Raw genomic sequence first — 12066 nt, 5'->3', positions numbered from 1 at the left:
AAAAAAAAAAAAAAATAACAAGATTATTAACCAAAGAAGCCACATCAACATATTCTCAAAAACACCCACCGAGTTCTACTGCTAAAGCACCCTTTTTGTTGATGAAAACCTCTCCCATGATGAGCTCCCAGATGCCCCAAACTGTTGCATATGTCAAAAGGACAGACTCAAAACCCTTGGGACCAACTTCTAACATAAAGACGCATGGTGACGTGGCCGTTGGTGCAGCTTTCGGAGCGGAAGGCTGACAGGGCCACCGGTGGTTCTGGTTCTGCAGCCGCAGAGCTGCTCCTCTTTCAGAGGTGGCCCTACAGGCCCAACAGACTGATGGGAGGGAACGAGGAGCAGCACCCATGGGCAGAGGGGAGGGGCTCGTGGGGGGCTCGGGCCAACCTGCGGTGCTCCCCTCGGGACAGACTGGCCTGCCGGCGCCTGGGCCCCCGCCCCCAGCACAACACGAGTAACCCCTGCCTGCTCCTCCTGTAACCCCTCGTCCCACCCCCGCCAACCTAGCCCATCTCCATCGCCTTCTGCAGGCCACTGCCAGGACAGACCAGGTGGGGGAACCCTCTAGGTAACAAGGCGCCAGAGGGACAGCGAGCAGCACGGCTGCACTCCAAGGATGGAGGCAAAGAGCTCATCCTTACAGGCTCCTTTCTCTCAGGGAAGGAAGCCTGCAGGCGGCGCCTCCACCGGAGACGCTCAAGCCAAGCTCAGCCTCCCCCCTCCAGGGGCCTCTACATCTGCCAGGGAGAAAGGGGACACTGGGCGAGGTGCCCCGAGGGTCCCCCAAGCAGCATGTACTCAACATGCTCTGGGGGTGTCCCCTCTTCACCTCCTCTCCACAATCTACGGAGCGCCCAGGATGAGCCCACGGGGGGTAAGGCTAGGCCCTGCTCAAGGCTCCTTGCCGGACAGGCCACACACACCCCTCCCTGATCGTGGTGAGCAGCAAGCCGGCAGAGGGAGGGGAAAGTCACAGGCAGACAGGAAAGCGCAGGTGATGCTCAGGTTCAGCGGTCACAGCACCTTCACTGGACAATGCCTCCCTCTGAGCGGTAGGGATGTGAGGACCCTTCGTCCACAAGAGGCCAGGCGGGCCCCTACCTCACAGATTCTGCCTGAGCATCTTGAGGTGGGCTTTGGAAAACCCACCAGCGTGCAGGTGCCCAAAGGGGGACGGCTGCCAGACCCGCGGGCACCGAGCGCCGAGAGGGCCGGACGGCCTGCATGAGCAGAGACCGCACACAGGCCCCCGGCCCCCCTCAGCCACCGGGGACATGAGTGACAGCAGACGGCCTCGGCGGGGTGCAGCTGCCAGGCTCCACAAGCAGCAGAAACGCGCCGAGAACCTGAAATAGCTGCTTGCCGCCAAGTCCAGAGCGCCGGGTTTAGAAATAGCAAGCCGCGTGCCCAGACAGCACCTCCCCACCCCGTCTTCTCCAGCATGTGACACAGTCGTGCCCAAGGAGCAGCACCCCTCGCAAAGGGAATGACCCCCAAACGGCCATATAACCCCACCTGCCCCCTAGGGTCCAGAGGCCGCTGCTGGTGGATGGCGCTGTAAAGACAGCGTCCCCCCTTGGAAGGAAGGTTCTGGAGCAGCGGGAGAGGGGAGAAGGCTCTCAGGTGGTATCTGGTGACGGAGGAGCACCCGAGGACCTGCCCGCGACCAGACCCAACTCCGCTGACGGAGGAGCTCCGGGAGCTGAGGCGGCGCACCGTCCCTCCACACCGGCCCGCCACCTCTCTGCGTGCCCAGGGAGGCCTCCCGCTCAGGTGTGCAGAAGCAGACAGAGGCACTCCGCGAGCCTTGCAGGAGGCAGCCAGGGCTCTGCCCAGAGGGACATTCCCCCAGGCAGGGCCAGCGGCTCCACCCAGCCGGCCACGGGAGGGGGGCCCGTCTGCACGAAGGGCAGCGAGCCGCGCTGGGCCAAGGAGCCCGCCGGCCGCTTCCAGGAACGGGGCAGGTGGCATCCGCTCTGACCAGGTCAGTCTGTGGGCACAGCCGGGTCACAAATGCAAAATCCCACACAGGGACACAGGGACTGCAGTCTCTGGGTAGAGAAGGAGGCTTTGTCTTTTCTCTACTGCGCACATGCTTTTCCAATTATCCAAGTGTTACCTTTCACAAAAGCGGTTTTAGAGAGAGGCCAGTCCCTGACTTCCGAGCCTCCGCCAGGGCTGAGCCTGGTCGTTCAGGGTTGAGGACTTGGGGCACCCATTCATGCGTCAGCTCAGCTTCATGGAGCCAAGACCTGGAACAGCACAGAGCGAAGGGGCTTCTTCCACAGCCTGGCCCCTCCTGCTCCCCCCAGATTCCAGAGGGAGCCCAGATCTTTCTCCCCCCACCGGCTCTCCACGCCCCCCACCTCCTGTGCATGGAAAGGTCCGCTGCAGCGAGACGCTGGCCCCCCGAATGGCTGCATGTTCTCCCCCATGCATGTGTCAACCATTCCTAAGACAGTCACATCCAACAAGCTACTTCAATCGCAGGGAACACTCAGCCTGCCATGCTGCCAGGAAGGGGGCCGCCGTCACAGGCTCCAGGACAGAGGAGGGGGTCGCCATGAGCCTCCCTGTCACCTGCTTGGGCCACGCTCTGCCATCAGAGCTCTGCAAGGATGACCTCACAGAGCCCCCCAGCAGCCCTTCTTGCAGATGAGGGAGCCAATCACAGAAAGCCTCAGGCCGCCAGCAAGATAACGGTGGGCAGCACACGACCCAGCAGGCTGGCTCCCGACTGCCCGCCAGCACAGCAGAGGGGGTCGCTGAAGCGCGCAGGGCCTGGGACAAACGCAGCAGCACTACAGATGGCTGACGAGAGGAAGACAGACAGCAGAGCCCGGCCTGGGAGCCCGGCCCGCCCGCCCCACTCCAGTGTCTCCATGGCATGTCACTCACGAGAGCGCCAGGCTAAAAGGACAGCATCTCACTGCTTCCTGAGCAGAAGAGCTCGGCCTCCCAGGTCCCCAAGGAAGTGAACAGAACATCCGACTACAGGCACATCCTCGCACCAGCCAATGCCCACTGCGGCAGGAGGTGGCTCGGGCACAGGTCGGGGTGGGACGGATGCCCAGAGCTATCTAGCAGCACAAACATGAGCACCCCCAGGGTTTGAGCCTGATCCAGACCTAGACCTGGGGCCTCAGCCAACAGGCACACCGAGGCCCTGCAGTGTGGCACCCGAGCGGCCTGGCTGCAGAGTGGGGTACGGTCCTCCCAGTCCCAATTCTGGTCCTCTTTCCCACTGCCAGGAGGGATCTTGGATCTTAGTCCTGCGGGGTGGCTGCCTGGCTCACCCCGATGGTCCCCTTCATTCTCCTGAGGTTGGACACAGGTAGACACGGACTCCCAAGTCTACCCTGAGCCAGGCCAGGGACCACTGATGGGAGGAAGGAGGGGCCCCTTGCTCAAAGGGGCTGTGACCACTGCGGAGGCCCTGGACCCGGTGAGCATGGGGCCTACACCTTGTTGTGGCTCACACTGATTCTGGGAGCCCCGCTGTGCTGGGTGTGTCCCATCTCTCCCCCACCCCCCACATGGGCTGTGTAGTCCCGCTGGCATCTGGGTCACCAGGGCTGGGCAACAGCACAGGTACAGGGCTTGGGCTGGGGCTCTCAGAGAGGGGCACCCGAGAGAGAGAGAGAGGGCTTGGAACTGGGCAGGGAGGTCCCGGCCGGAGGGCTGCCCCAGCCACCTGCAGGGTACACCTAGGGGCTGGCTGGGCCCTGCCTGCTGCACACCCTGAGCCCAGGCCTGCAGGCGTGGGTGTTCAGCAGACATTCACACCACACCCTACCCTCTTTGGCCCAGCAAAGATACCTCCTAAAGCCACCAGGCCTCCTCCAGCATGGATTTCAGCCCCCACACCGCACTCAGGGCTGCCAGGATGGGCACAGAGGCTCTGGCTGGTCAGCCTACCACAGGCAGGCCCCCAGCATAAGAGCTCAGTGGGCAGAGGGCAAGCTGCGGCCACTCCGGGGTGCTCCCGCTCCACACCTCATCCCTCTCAGTACAGACTGCATACGCCAAGTCCTCCCGCGGCCAGGCTGCAGCGCCCATGGGCATCAGCCAGGTCCTCCCATGCTTCACCTCCCACAAAGAGCCGTCTAGAGTCTGGAAGAAGGTCCTGGAAATGAAGTGGTCATGGCTTGTTCCAAAGTGGGGAGGAAGGGGAATTCAAGCATGGGACCAAGTACTCCCACATTCCTCCTCCCAAAGCCCTGATGACAGAGGGAGCGGGATGCAGGCCCCATACCCCACAGCCTCACGCCCACACCCTCTCCAAACCATCCAAGCAGGGCTGTTCCAGGCTGCCTCCTTGACCTTGCCCTTCCCTGCTTCCTGTTGTTAAAAAGAACGGGCTGGAGGCAGACCAAGGCGCGAGCAGCCAGGCAGTGGGCCCCTTCCTGCCCTGGCACCGCGCGACCGCGGGGCCAGACGCCATCAGCATTCCAGCTCAGCGGCCCCACGGCTGCCAGCAGGCCCAGAGCAGAAGCCCCCGCCTTCCAACCCTCCGCCTGGTCAGGAGCACAGACCTTCGGGCCCTGCGAGCCAGGCTGCCTCTGGAGGCACTGGGTGCCCCTCCCTGGGGCTGGGCGAAGGCGCTCCTGCCCACGGCCTACCCCTCAGCAAGGAACCAAATAAATGCCCAGGCAGCAGCAGAGGCTGCAGTCACAGGAGACGTGGCCACCTCCAGCGGGCGGGCGCCAGGCACCACAGCGAGGAGGCAGGAAGGCTCTCTGCTCCCCAGCCTGATAAACACCACCAGCCACTGCAGACCTCCGGGAGTTCCCTGCAACAGCCTTCAAGAGGGCCAGAAGGCCACGGGGGCCTCAAACACTCCCTCAGCCAACGCAGTCCCAGGCAGCTACCGGCAAGGCCCCTGGCCTGGCCCAGAGAGCAGTAATCCCCTCTCCTTGCTCATTTCACACTCAGGGTGGCTTGCGGATAAGTGCTGAAAACCTTCTGGGTGCGTTGTGTCTCACCCCTACCTCACAGCTGGAGGAAAAGCTGTGAAATGTCTCTGAAGGGGGAGCTTTACAAAATCCCTGAAGACAACCGCCAGAAAGCCCTCAGAATCCGTGCTGCCGAGCTCCTCTCCCTAAGGCAGGGCCGGTCTCTCCAAAGCCAGGCTTGGCCTCCCGGGAGACGCAGCTTTGCCGCCCTCTGCTGAACACACTGCGCACCTGCAGCTGCTCCAGACTGAAGGCGAAGGTCACAGTCCAGCCCTGGAGCCGGGGCCGAGGAGGGCAGGCCCCCACGCTCTGCTTCTGGAGTCCCTGCGGCCTGGAGGCTGGCCTGGGCCGCTCACCACCGCCACCTTCCTACCCTCTCGGCCACAGCCTCATCAGCCCCCAGAGCACCTCCTGGCAGCCTCCACACTGCCCAGCGTGCTGGCCATCCAGTGTGTTGACCATGCTCTTTGGTCATCCCTAGGGACTCCCTCCCTAACCAGGCCTGTCCTCTTCCAGGCCTGCCCTCACGTGCCTGCTTCTCTGGGCTTGAGTCCGGCGGCCAGCACTGCGCAGCCCAGGCCACAGGACTGAGTACTGGCCCAACGCCCTGCGTGTTTACGTGACAACAGACCAGGCTTGTTATCTGCAACTTTCCAGCACGGACGAGTACGGAACTAGACACCCAGAACTGGCAGAGCGGTGTCCCTTGCAGGGGAAGGACGCAGAAGCCACATACTCACCCTGGACCGGCCGTGTGCCCCCCAAGACCGATGCAGAGGAGCTTCAAAGCCACTTCACATGCAGGTCCCCCCACAGACCCTGACCTTCACGGCAAAGCCGAGTTCTGCTGCTGGGGTGGGGGGGGCGTCTGCAGCGGGAACTGGGGGCGACCTTTGTCCCTACACCACAGCCGCGTGCCCCCAGGGTGGGAAGTGAAGCTACAGCATCACAGGAGCCCCACAACCCACCGCACAGAGTCCAGCGGCCCGCACGCACTGGAATCAGAAGGTGGGCCCAAGGAGGCAGACTTGGCTCACAGGCCAGCAGGATTCCCAAAGGCTCTGTGCAGACTCAGGGAAGATGCCAGCAGCAAAGCACCCACAAGGTAAAACAGGCCCCTTGGGCGTGAGCACGAGTTGACACGGGGAGGAGCACGTGTGTGCGTGTTGGGGCAGGGTAGCCACACGTGTGCACGTGGCAGGGACGTACAACGGGCCAGGGCCCCCCCAACCATACCCGCTGTGTGGCGTGGTACAGCAGCCAGAGGAAGGCAGTGGTTCTGTCTGTGACTCAGCCCAGGGCAAGGACTCTGGGACGGCCATGTCCGTGCTAATCCAGGCCGACAGGCACCCTTGCCTGCAGGTCCCAGCGGGTGACTGAGCAGCAGCTGAGTCCTCAGATGCCACCTTCCACAGGACCTGCCCCAGGCCACCAGCCCCCGCTCAAACCTGGGAAGCCACAAAGTGCGACGTCTCCTGTAGGACCCAGGGCACTGGCCCGTCGGGAGATGATGCGGGCCAAGATGGAAGAGCTGCTGGCCGAGAGGGAGGCACGGCGTGGGGGGAAGGCCGAAGCCCCAACACCTGAGCTGTCTGGACACGTCAAGCCACCAGGGAAGGGGCCACGGCTTCTGCAGCCCCAGCTGGGTGCTGACGAAAATCAAGCACCGGGTCCAACACTTCCCATCTACTAACCCACCTTCACCAAAACATGCCTCAGACTCAATTCGAAGGCAAGAGGTAACTGAGTTCTGCCCACTGAGCAGAGACACGAGTGTGAGGCCCCAGATCTGCTGGCAGACCGGCTGATGCACCAAGGTGCTGCCACTCTGGGGGCTCCCACAGGACCGCAGTGGCTGCTAGGACCCGATCAGGTCAGGAAGGACGTGGTCATGCAGAGCTAAGAACCCAGAGGTCCGGGCTGGGGTCTAGGCTCTTCAAGAGGATCCGAGAAAAGATGGGAGAGGCTTCTGTACTCCTGTAGCTGCCAAACAGGACCTGCTAGACTCCTGGCCCGTATCCTGATGTGGCAGCATCAGAGACCCCTGGACGGTGGTGGCAACAAGGTTCAGCAGGTCTGGGTGGGGTCCCAGTGATGCTGGTGCTGGCTGGGGACCACCCTAAAGGAGGCGCGCAGCCTCAGAGGCTCTCTGCGAAGGAGAGGCGGGGAGGGGAGACGTGGGGGGAGAGGCGACTGTGACCGTGCTCTGCAGGGAGCAGTGGCAGAGGGAGGCCCCGCTGTCACTCCCACTGAGCTCAGCAAAGGGAGGGTCCAACCCCTACACCGCCAGTTGACCTCCATCCGTGAAGGGGGACAAAGTACGCCAGCCCCTCACAGACGTGGGCGCGCTGCCTGCCCACCACAGCCAGAGGAGTCCCAGACAACTCCCAGGCAGGCCACATGGCACACCCACGCAGCAGATGCCACGCTCACCCGAAAGCCGAAGTTAAACAGAGGCTCCAAACTCCAGCAGACCCAACACTGTATCACCAGTGGTCCAACACAGGTCCTACAACTGCACGCGAAGGCTCTGTCCCCTCCACTCCCTCCAGGCTATCCGGGGACACCGAAGCACAGGCAGCTTCTCCCGCTCTTTGCCCTGGGTCCTCACCTGAAGCCAGCCCCTCACAGAGGCCCCACTATAGGCAGGCCAGAGGTGGGCGCGGGACTAGGGGCCCCGGCGCCCATGGACAGCCCAGCTGACCTCTCCCCTGCAGGGCTCACCCTCTCAGGTAAGTGGGAATCTACGTGCACGTCCACGGACAGGGCTACTACTGAGAGCTGTTTGTCAGCTGCCACAGGAACAAAAGCCACACACCAGTACCTCCACCACGCCCCTGGATGGAGGGGACAAGTGCCCGGCGCACATCACCGTGGCAACGGGTTTGGATGGGCTCAGTCGCTCCAGGCTGAGCACCCCTGCTGCCTCGGGCCGCACCGCTCCAGCCGTTAGCCACAGACGGGATGCTCACGCAGGACAACCGTGAGGAGCACATGAGAAGGTGAGAGCACGCGCCAAGCAGTCCCATCTCCTGCCTGGCGGCCCGCCAACCCTGCAGATGCCCGCCCTGCGGAGGGCTCAGCCTGTGGGGGCCAGACCGGGGCCAGACCAGTATGCCAGAGCCCGTCCCACGGGCAGAAGGCAAACAGCCCACAGCCACCAGGGAAGCAGGAGGAGTAGGGGAGAGGCCACAGGGTGGCACGCAGAAGGGGGACACTGTCAGAGACAGCCTCTGTCAGCTCTCTGAAGGAGTAACTTACACGGCAATTTAAAAACCCTAGCAGAGCTGACCTGTACAACACAGAAAGCTCTCATCCAAGGCTGAGAGAAGCGGAAAACCGTCTGCTGGTCAACAAAGAAGCCTGAGTGCCCGTGGCCTCCAGGCACAGCCCTGCCCCGGCCCCTGGGTCCCTGCGGGAGCACAGGGACTCACACCAGGGCAGGACACAGCCCGAGCTGCAATCTGCTTTGCAGTGTGCATCCGCAGAAACAGTCGCAGGAGGGTCCATGAGGGACGAGAACACGCTACCCCCAAACATGCCACTCTGGCCACCATGAGGATTCCTCGGAGCTGGAGGCAAATGGGATCAACAGATGCGGAAGGCAACCCTCCCAGAGCTTCCCTTATCTGACTAAAAGCAGAAAATTCTGAAAATGTCTGCCTGGGTCCCTGTCCTGTGACATCTTCCAGCCTTGAAGACGACGGGAAATCAGCACCTAGATGCACCTGCGCCAACGAACTTTCCTCCGGTAAGTTCCCCCCAGATTTACCTTGTCTGTGCCCCTGGAAGCCTACAGAACTAGCCTTCTATGTTAGATTCCAGAGAAGCCTCGGTTCCAACAGCCCCTTGGAGTTACCTCTCACTGAGGTTTCTCCCGGAAGATACATTGTTTTTCTCTTGACTGTCTTTTGCTGGTTTACTTAGCAGGCTCCTGGCCAAGAACCCCGGGGGGTGGGTACCCCCTACAGGTTTCAATATACTAAGAAGTGCAAGGAGACTGGGATGGGCACATCTCCCCTACGAAACAATAAAAACCCCAAAGCGCCGTGTAAACAACGTAACCCCAAGCAAAGGGCTTGATACAAATCACAGCTGTGAAATAATTACAACTTACAACACTTAAGGATGGCTTACAAACAGGAGATGCAACCTGGAACAATATTAAAAACCTGGAAGCCACATAATTACCCAACAAGAGAACAGTTCAGAACAGGTCAACTGGACAGAGTACCGTGGGGCCACAGAGATCAGTGCTTACAGCAGCACGATGACGAGAAGGCCGCTACTTACAACTTTCAAGCCTGAAAGGCAGAGCAGGATTCAAGCAAGGTAAAAAGATGGGCAGGTCTCAGCAGAGCAGGATTATGGACCGGCACAGACAGCCCGGCCCCGCACAGGCCCACACGCCGCCATCGCCCCAACCTCTCACCTGTGAGCGCGGCTCCCGGGGCAGCAGATGCCTCCCCTCAGGCGGTGGGCACGGCAGCGGCAGCGTGCCCTGCCCAGGCCAGAGCCCACCGCACACGAGTGCTGGTGACCGGCAGCAGCCCGTCAGAGAAACAACCAGCAGAGTCCCAAGTGGGGGAAGTACACTGGGGAAAATGACCTGCCCCACATCGTAAGACATGAAGGAAAAAGTGGGGCAGGAGCTGCAACGGAACAGGTGGCCTCAAGTGCACCCTGATTTCTACAAAGAAATTTTCAGGTGATCACGAAGATGTGAGCACCGTGTGCTTATTTGATGATAAGGACTACTAAATGATTTAGGCGTGATAATGGTATTGCACATTTATGTTTTAAGAACTCCGCACATATGTATTAAAAGAATTTATGAATAAAACACTTTGCTTCAAAATAATCCAGTGTGTTGAAAGAGGGTGACGGATACATGGGGTAACTTTACACCATTCTTTCTACTTTAGTACACCTTAAAATTTTTCCACTGGATAAAAAAACCTTTGAAACACGTACAGGGGTTAGCTGAAACTTGCCCTGGCCCGCACATGAGTATGTCAGACCCGGCCTGGGGCCAGGGCTATAAACACCCGGACCTTAGCCGCACATTCTCACCTCTCCTGACAGAAGCAACGCTCCTCGTGTCTGGGTCCAGCTTCTGCACCAAGGCGCTGGGGTCTATCTTAGTCCCAGCAAAAACATCAGTGTTCATGAAAGCCCATTCCTAAAAAGGAAAGAAGACATAAGATTTTTCCATTACTGCAGAGTACAACTCAAGGCCAGTCACGAAGCAGGGAGAGCCCGACGGGCCCTCCGGATGAGCCAGGCCGGACCAGCTCCTCTGCGGAGAGCCTGGGGGGGGGGGTAACCCTCGCCCCCCAGAGCTCAGCCCAGGGCCCCAGGAACCTAAGGCAGCACTCCCTCCCACCTGCCTCAAACCACCAAACAGGCTTTGCTCCTGTTGTGGGGACCATCTTAGACCAGACTCAGGATAGGTAGTGATTATGAACCAGAAACACTGGGACAGGAACAAGATTTCCTCCCGAACCTGCACCAGCTTCTTCTTCCCACAGCACTCTGCCATCTCATGACCACTGTTCCGCCTCAGCAGTGTCTCCCCAGGCCTGCTTCCGACAGTGAGACTCCAGAACCCTCCCAGTCACAGTGCCAATCACACTGCGCTGAGCCAGAGCCCACCTCCCAGACCCACCTGGCTCATTCTAGGCCCAACCGCGGAGGGACCGCAGCATCGACCCACAGGGGGGTCACAGACCAAGACAGGACTGCGGTGCGCAGAAACTAGCCTGAGTGCCTGCAGCCCAGAGCACCTGAACAAGAAGCCCACGCTCCTCAGGAGCTCGCAGAATTGGAGGAAAAGTCAGTCAGCAAGAGACATCAGAAAATTCACAAGGGACAGTGCTGGATGGGAGGCAGCTGGGAGGACCAAGCAGGGAAGGCCACCCCAGCTGAGCCCTCCCGCCAAGGAGGAGCCACAGGAGAGGAGGGGCAGCGTGCAGACCCAGGTTGCCCAGGGCAGTGTGCACACAGCCAATCCTCACTTCTTTTCACATGGCCACTCGGACACTGTCCACAGGGGTGCTTTACATCTCAGTGCTTCAAATTTCTGGAACTTACTGTAACAAGTATTGACGCTATTCTGCTGCGAGTGTCTTTCGAGGTCTGCAATGTCATGTGACGAGAAACCAGTGGTCTGTTTGACTGCCTATATTCCGTGTCAGAGCGCAGCAACCGTAATCTTCGTCTCCACGAGGTCCGTCTGCTGCTCTTCTCTTCCAAGTCTGCCTACTCTCCTCAAGGTTTTCTTCTGCTTCCTTCTCTTCTACGTTCTGGACATTCTTATTCCACATCTCCGTCCGATAATTCAACTTTCTGCCCTCACAGCATCTAACTCTGATGCCGACGCTCGTTCACGGCGGGCTGTTTCCTTCTAATTTGGCTGCAGTCCTGAGATCAGCAGGATTTTACCCTCGTGGGACTCCCACCTGGCCTGGTCAGCACAGGGATGGACAGCCAGGGCTGCACGGGAGCCCTGGTCAGATGGGCAGGAGAGGGTGCGGCACACCACCTCCCAGCACCATTTAGCTGGAGCTAAAGAACCCGAAGAACCTATGGCTTAGGCGCTCTGCCCTGTTCTCCAACCCCCCCTTTACAGAAACTCCCTTGGGAGCTCTACTCCTGTGCCCCAGCGGCCAACGATCCCCCCACCATCCCCCACCATGTGCCACGGGCTCTAGTCCAAGCTGAGCCAGACGATGGGGCTCCCTTCCCCCACCGCGCCCCCACCTGTTGAGCAGGGAAGGCTGGGAACAGCAGTCTCCCCGCTCACCCCAGCTTCTGTGGGGCAGAGGTACTAACGAGCCAGGAAGAGGGGCCACCCCCTCGGGGCCAGGGTTCCTCTTTAGTGCGATGGAAATGTTCTGAAAGGTGTGGTGACGACTGCACTCCTCGGTGAATATACTTAAAAATGCCCGCTGAATCGTACACTTCAAATGAGCGAATTTTATGACACGCAAATGGCATTTCAAGAGTTCCTGTGAGAGCCCGGGCCCCGGTGCCAGATCCCGCGTCAGAACAGCAGCTCCGCCAGCAGCAGCGGGGCGCGCCCGGTCACACGGCCCGAGCGCGG

General features: G+C 60.5%; 2 protein-coding genes across 2 annotated transcripts in view; one reads left to right on the top strand and one right to left on the bottom strand.

Moving 5' to 3' along the window:
- POFUT2 (protein O-fucosyltransferase 2) overlaps positions 1–12066 on the top strand; it is a 345437-nt gene that overhangs the window by 261003 nt on the left and 72368 nt on the right. The window lies entirely within an intron of this gene.
- Positions 1–12066, bottom strand: part of SLX9 (SLX9 ribosome biogenesis factor) — a 38675-nt gene that overhangs the window by 26057 nt on the left and 552 nt on the right. Inside the window, exon 2 of the mRNA XM_081803270.1 lies at positions 10035–10143. Coding sequence (XP_081659396.1) covers positions 10035–10143 — 109 coding nt within the window. The remainder of the gene's footprint in view (positions 1–10034; positions 10144–12066) is intronic.

The sequence above is a fragment of the Leptonychotes weddellii genome, chromosome 1 (genome assembly GCF_054177405.1).
Source record: "Leptonychotes weddellii isolate Sample4059 chromosome 1, ASM5417740v2, whole genome shotgun sequence".
Classification (NCBI taxonomy): domain Eukaryota; kingdom Metazoa; phylum Chordata; class Mammalia; order Carnivora; family Phocidae; genus Leptonychotes; species Leptonychotes weddellii.
The sequence above is the reverse complement of the archived record's forward strand: the minus strand, read 5'-3'. Positions and strand labels throughout refer to the sequence as shown.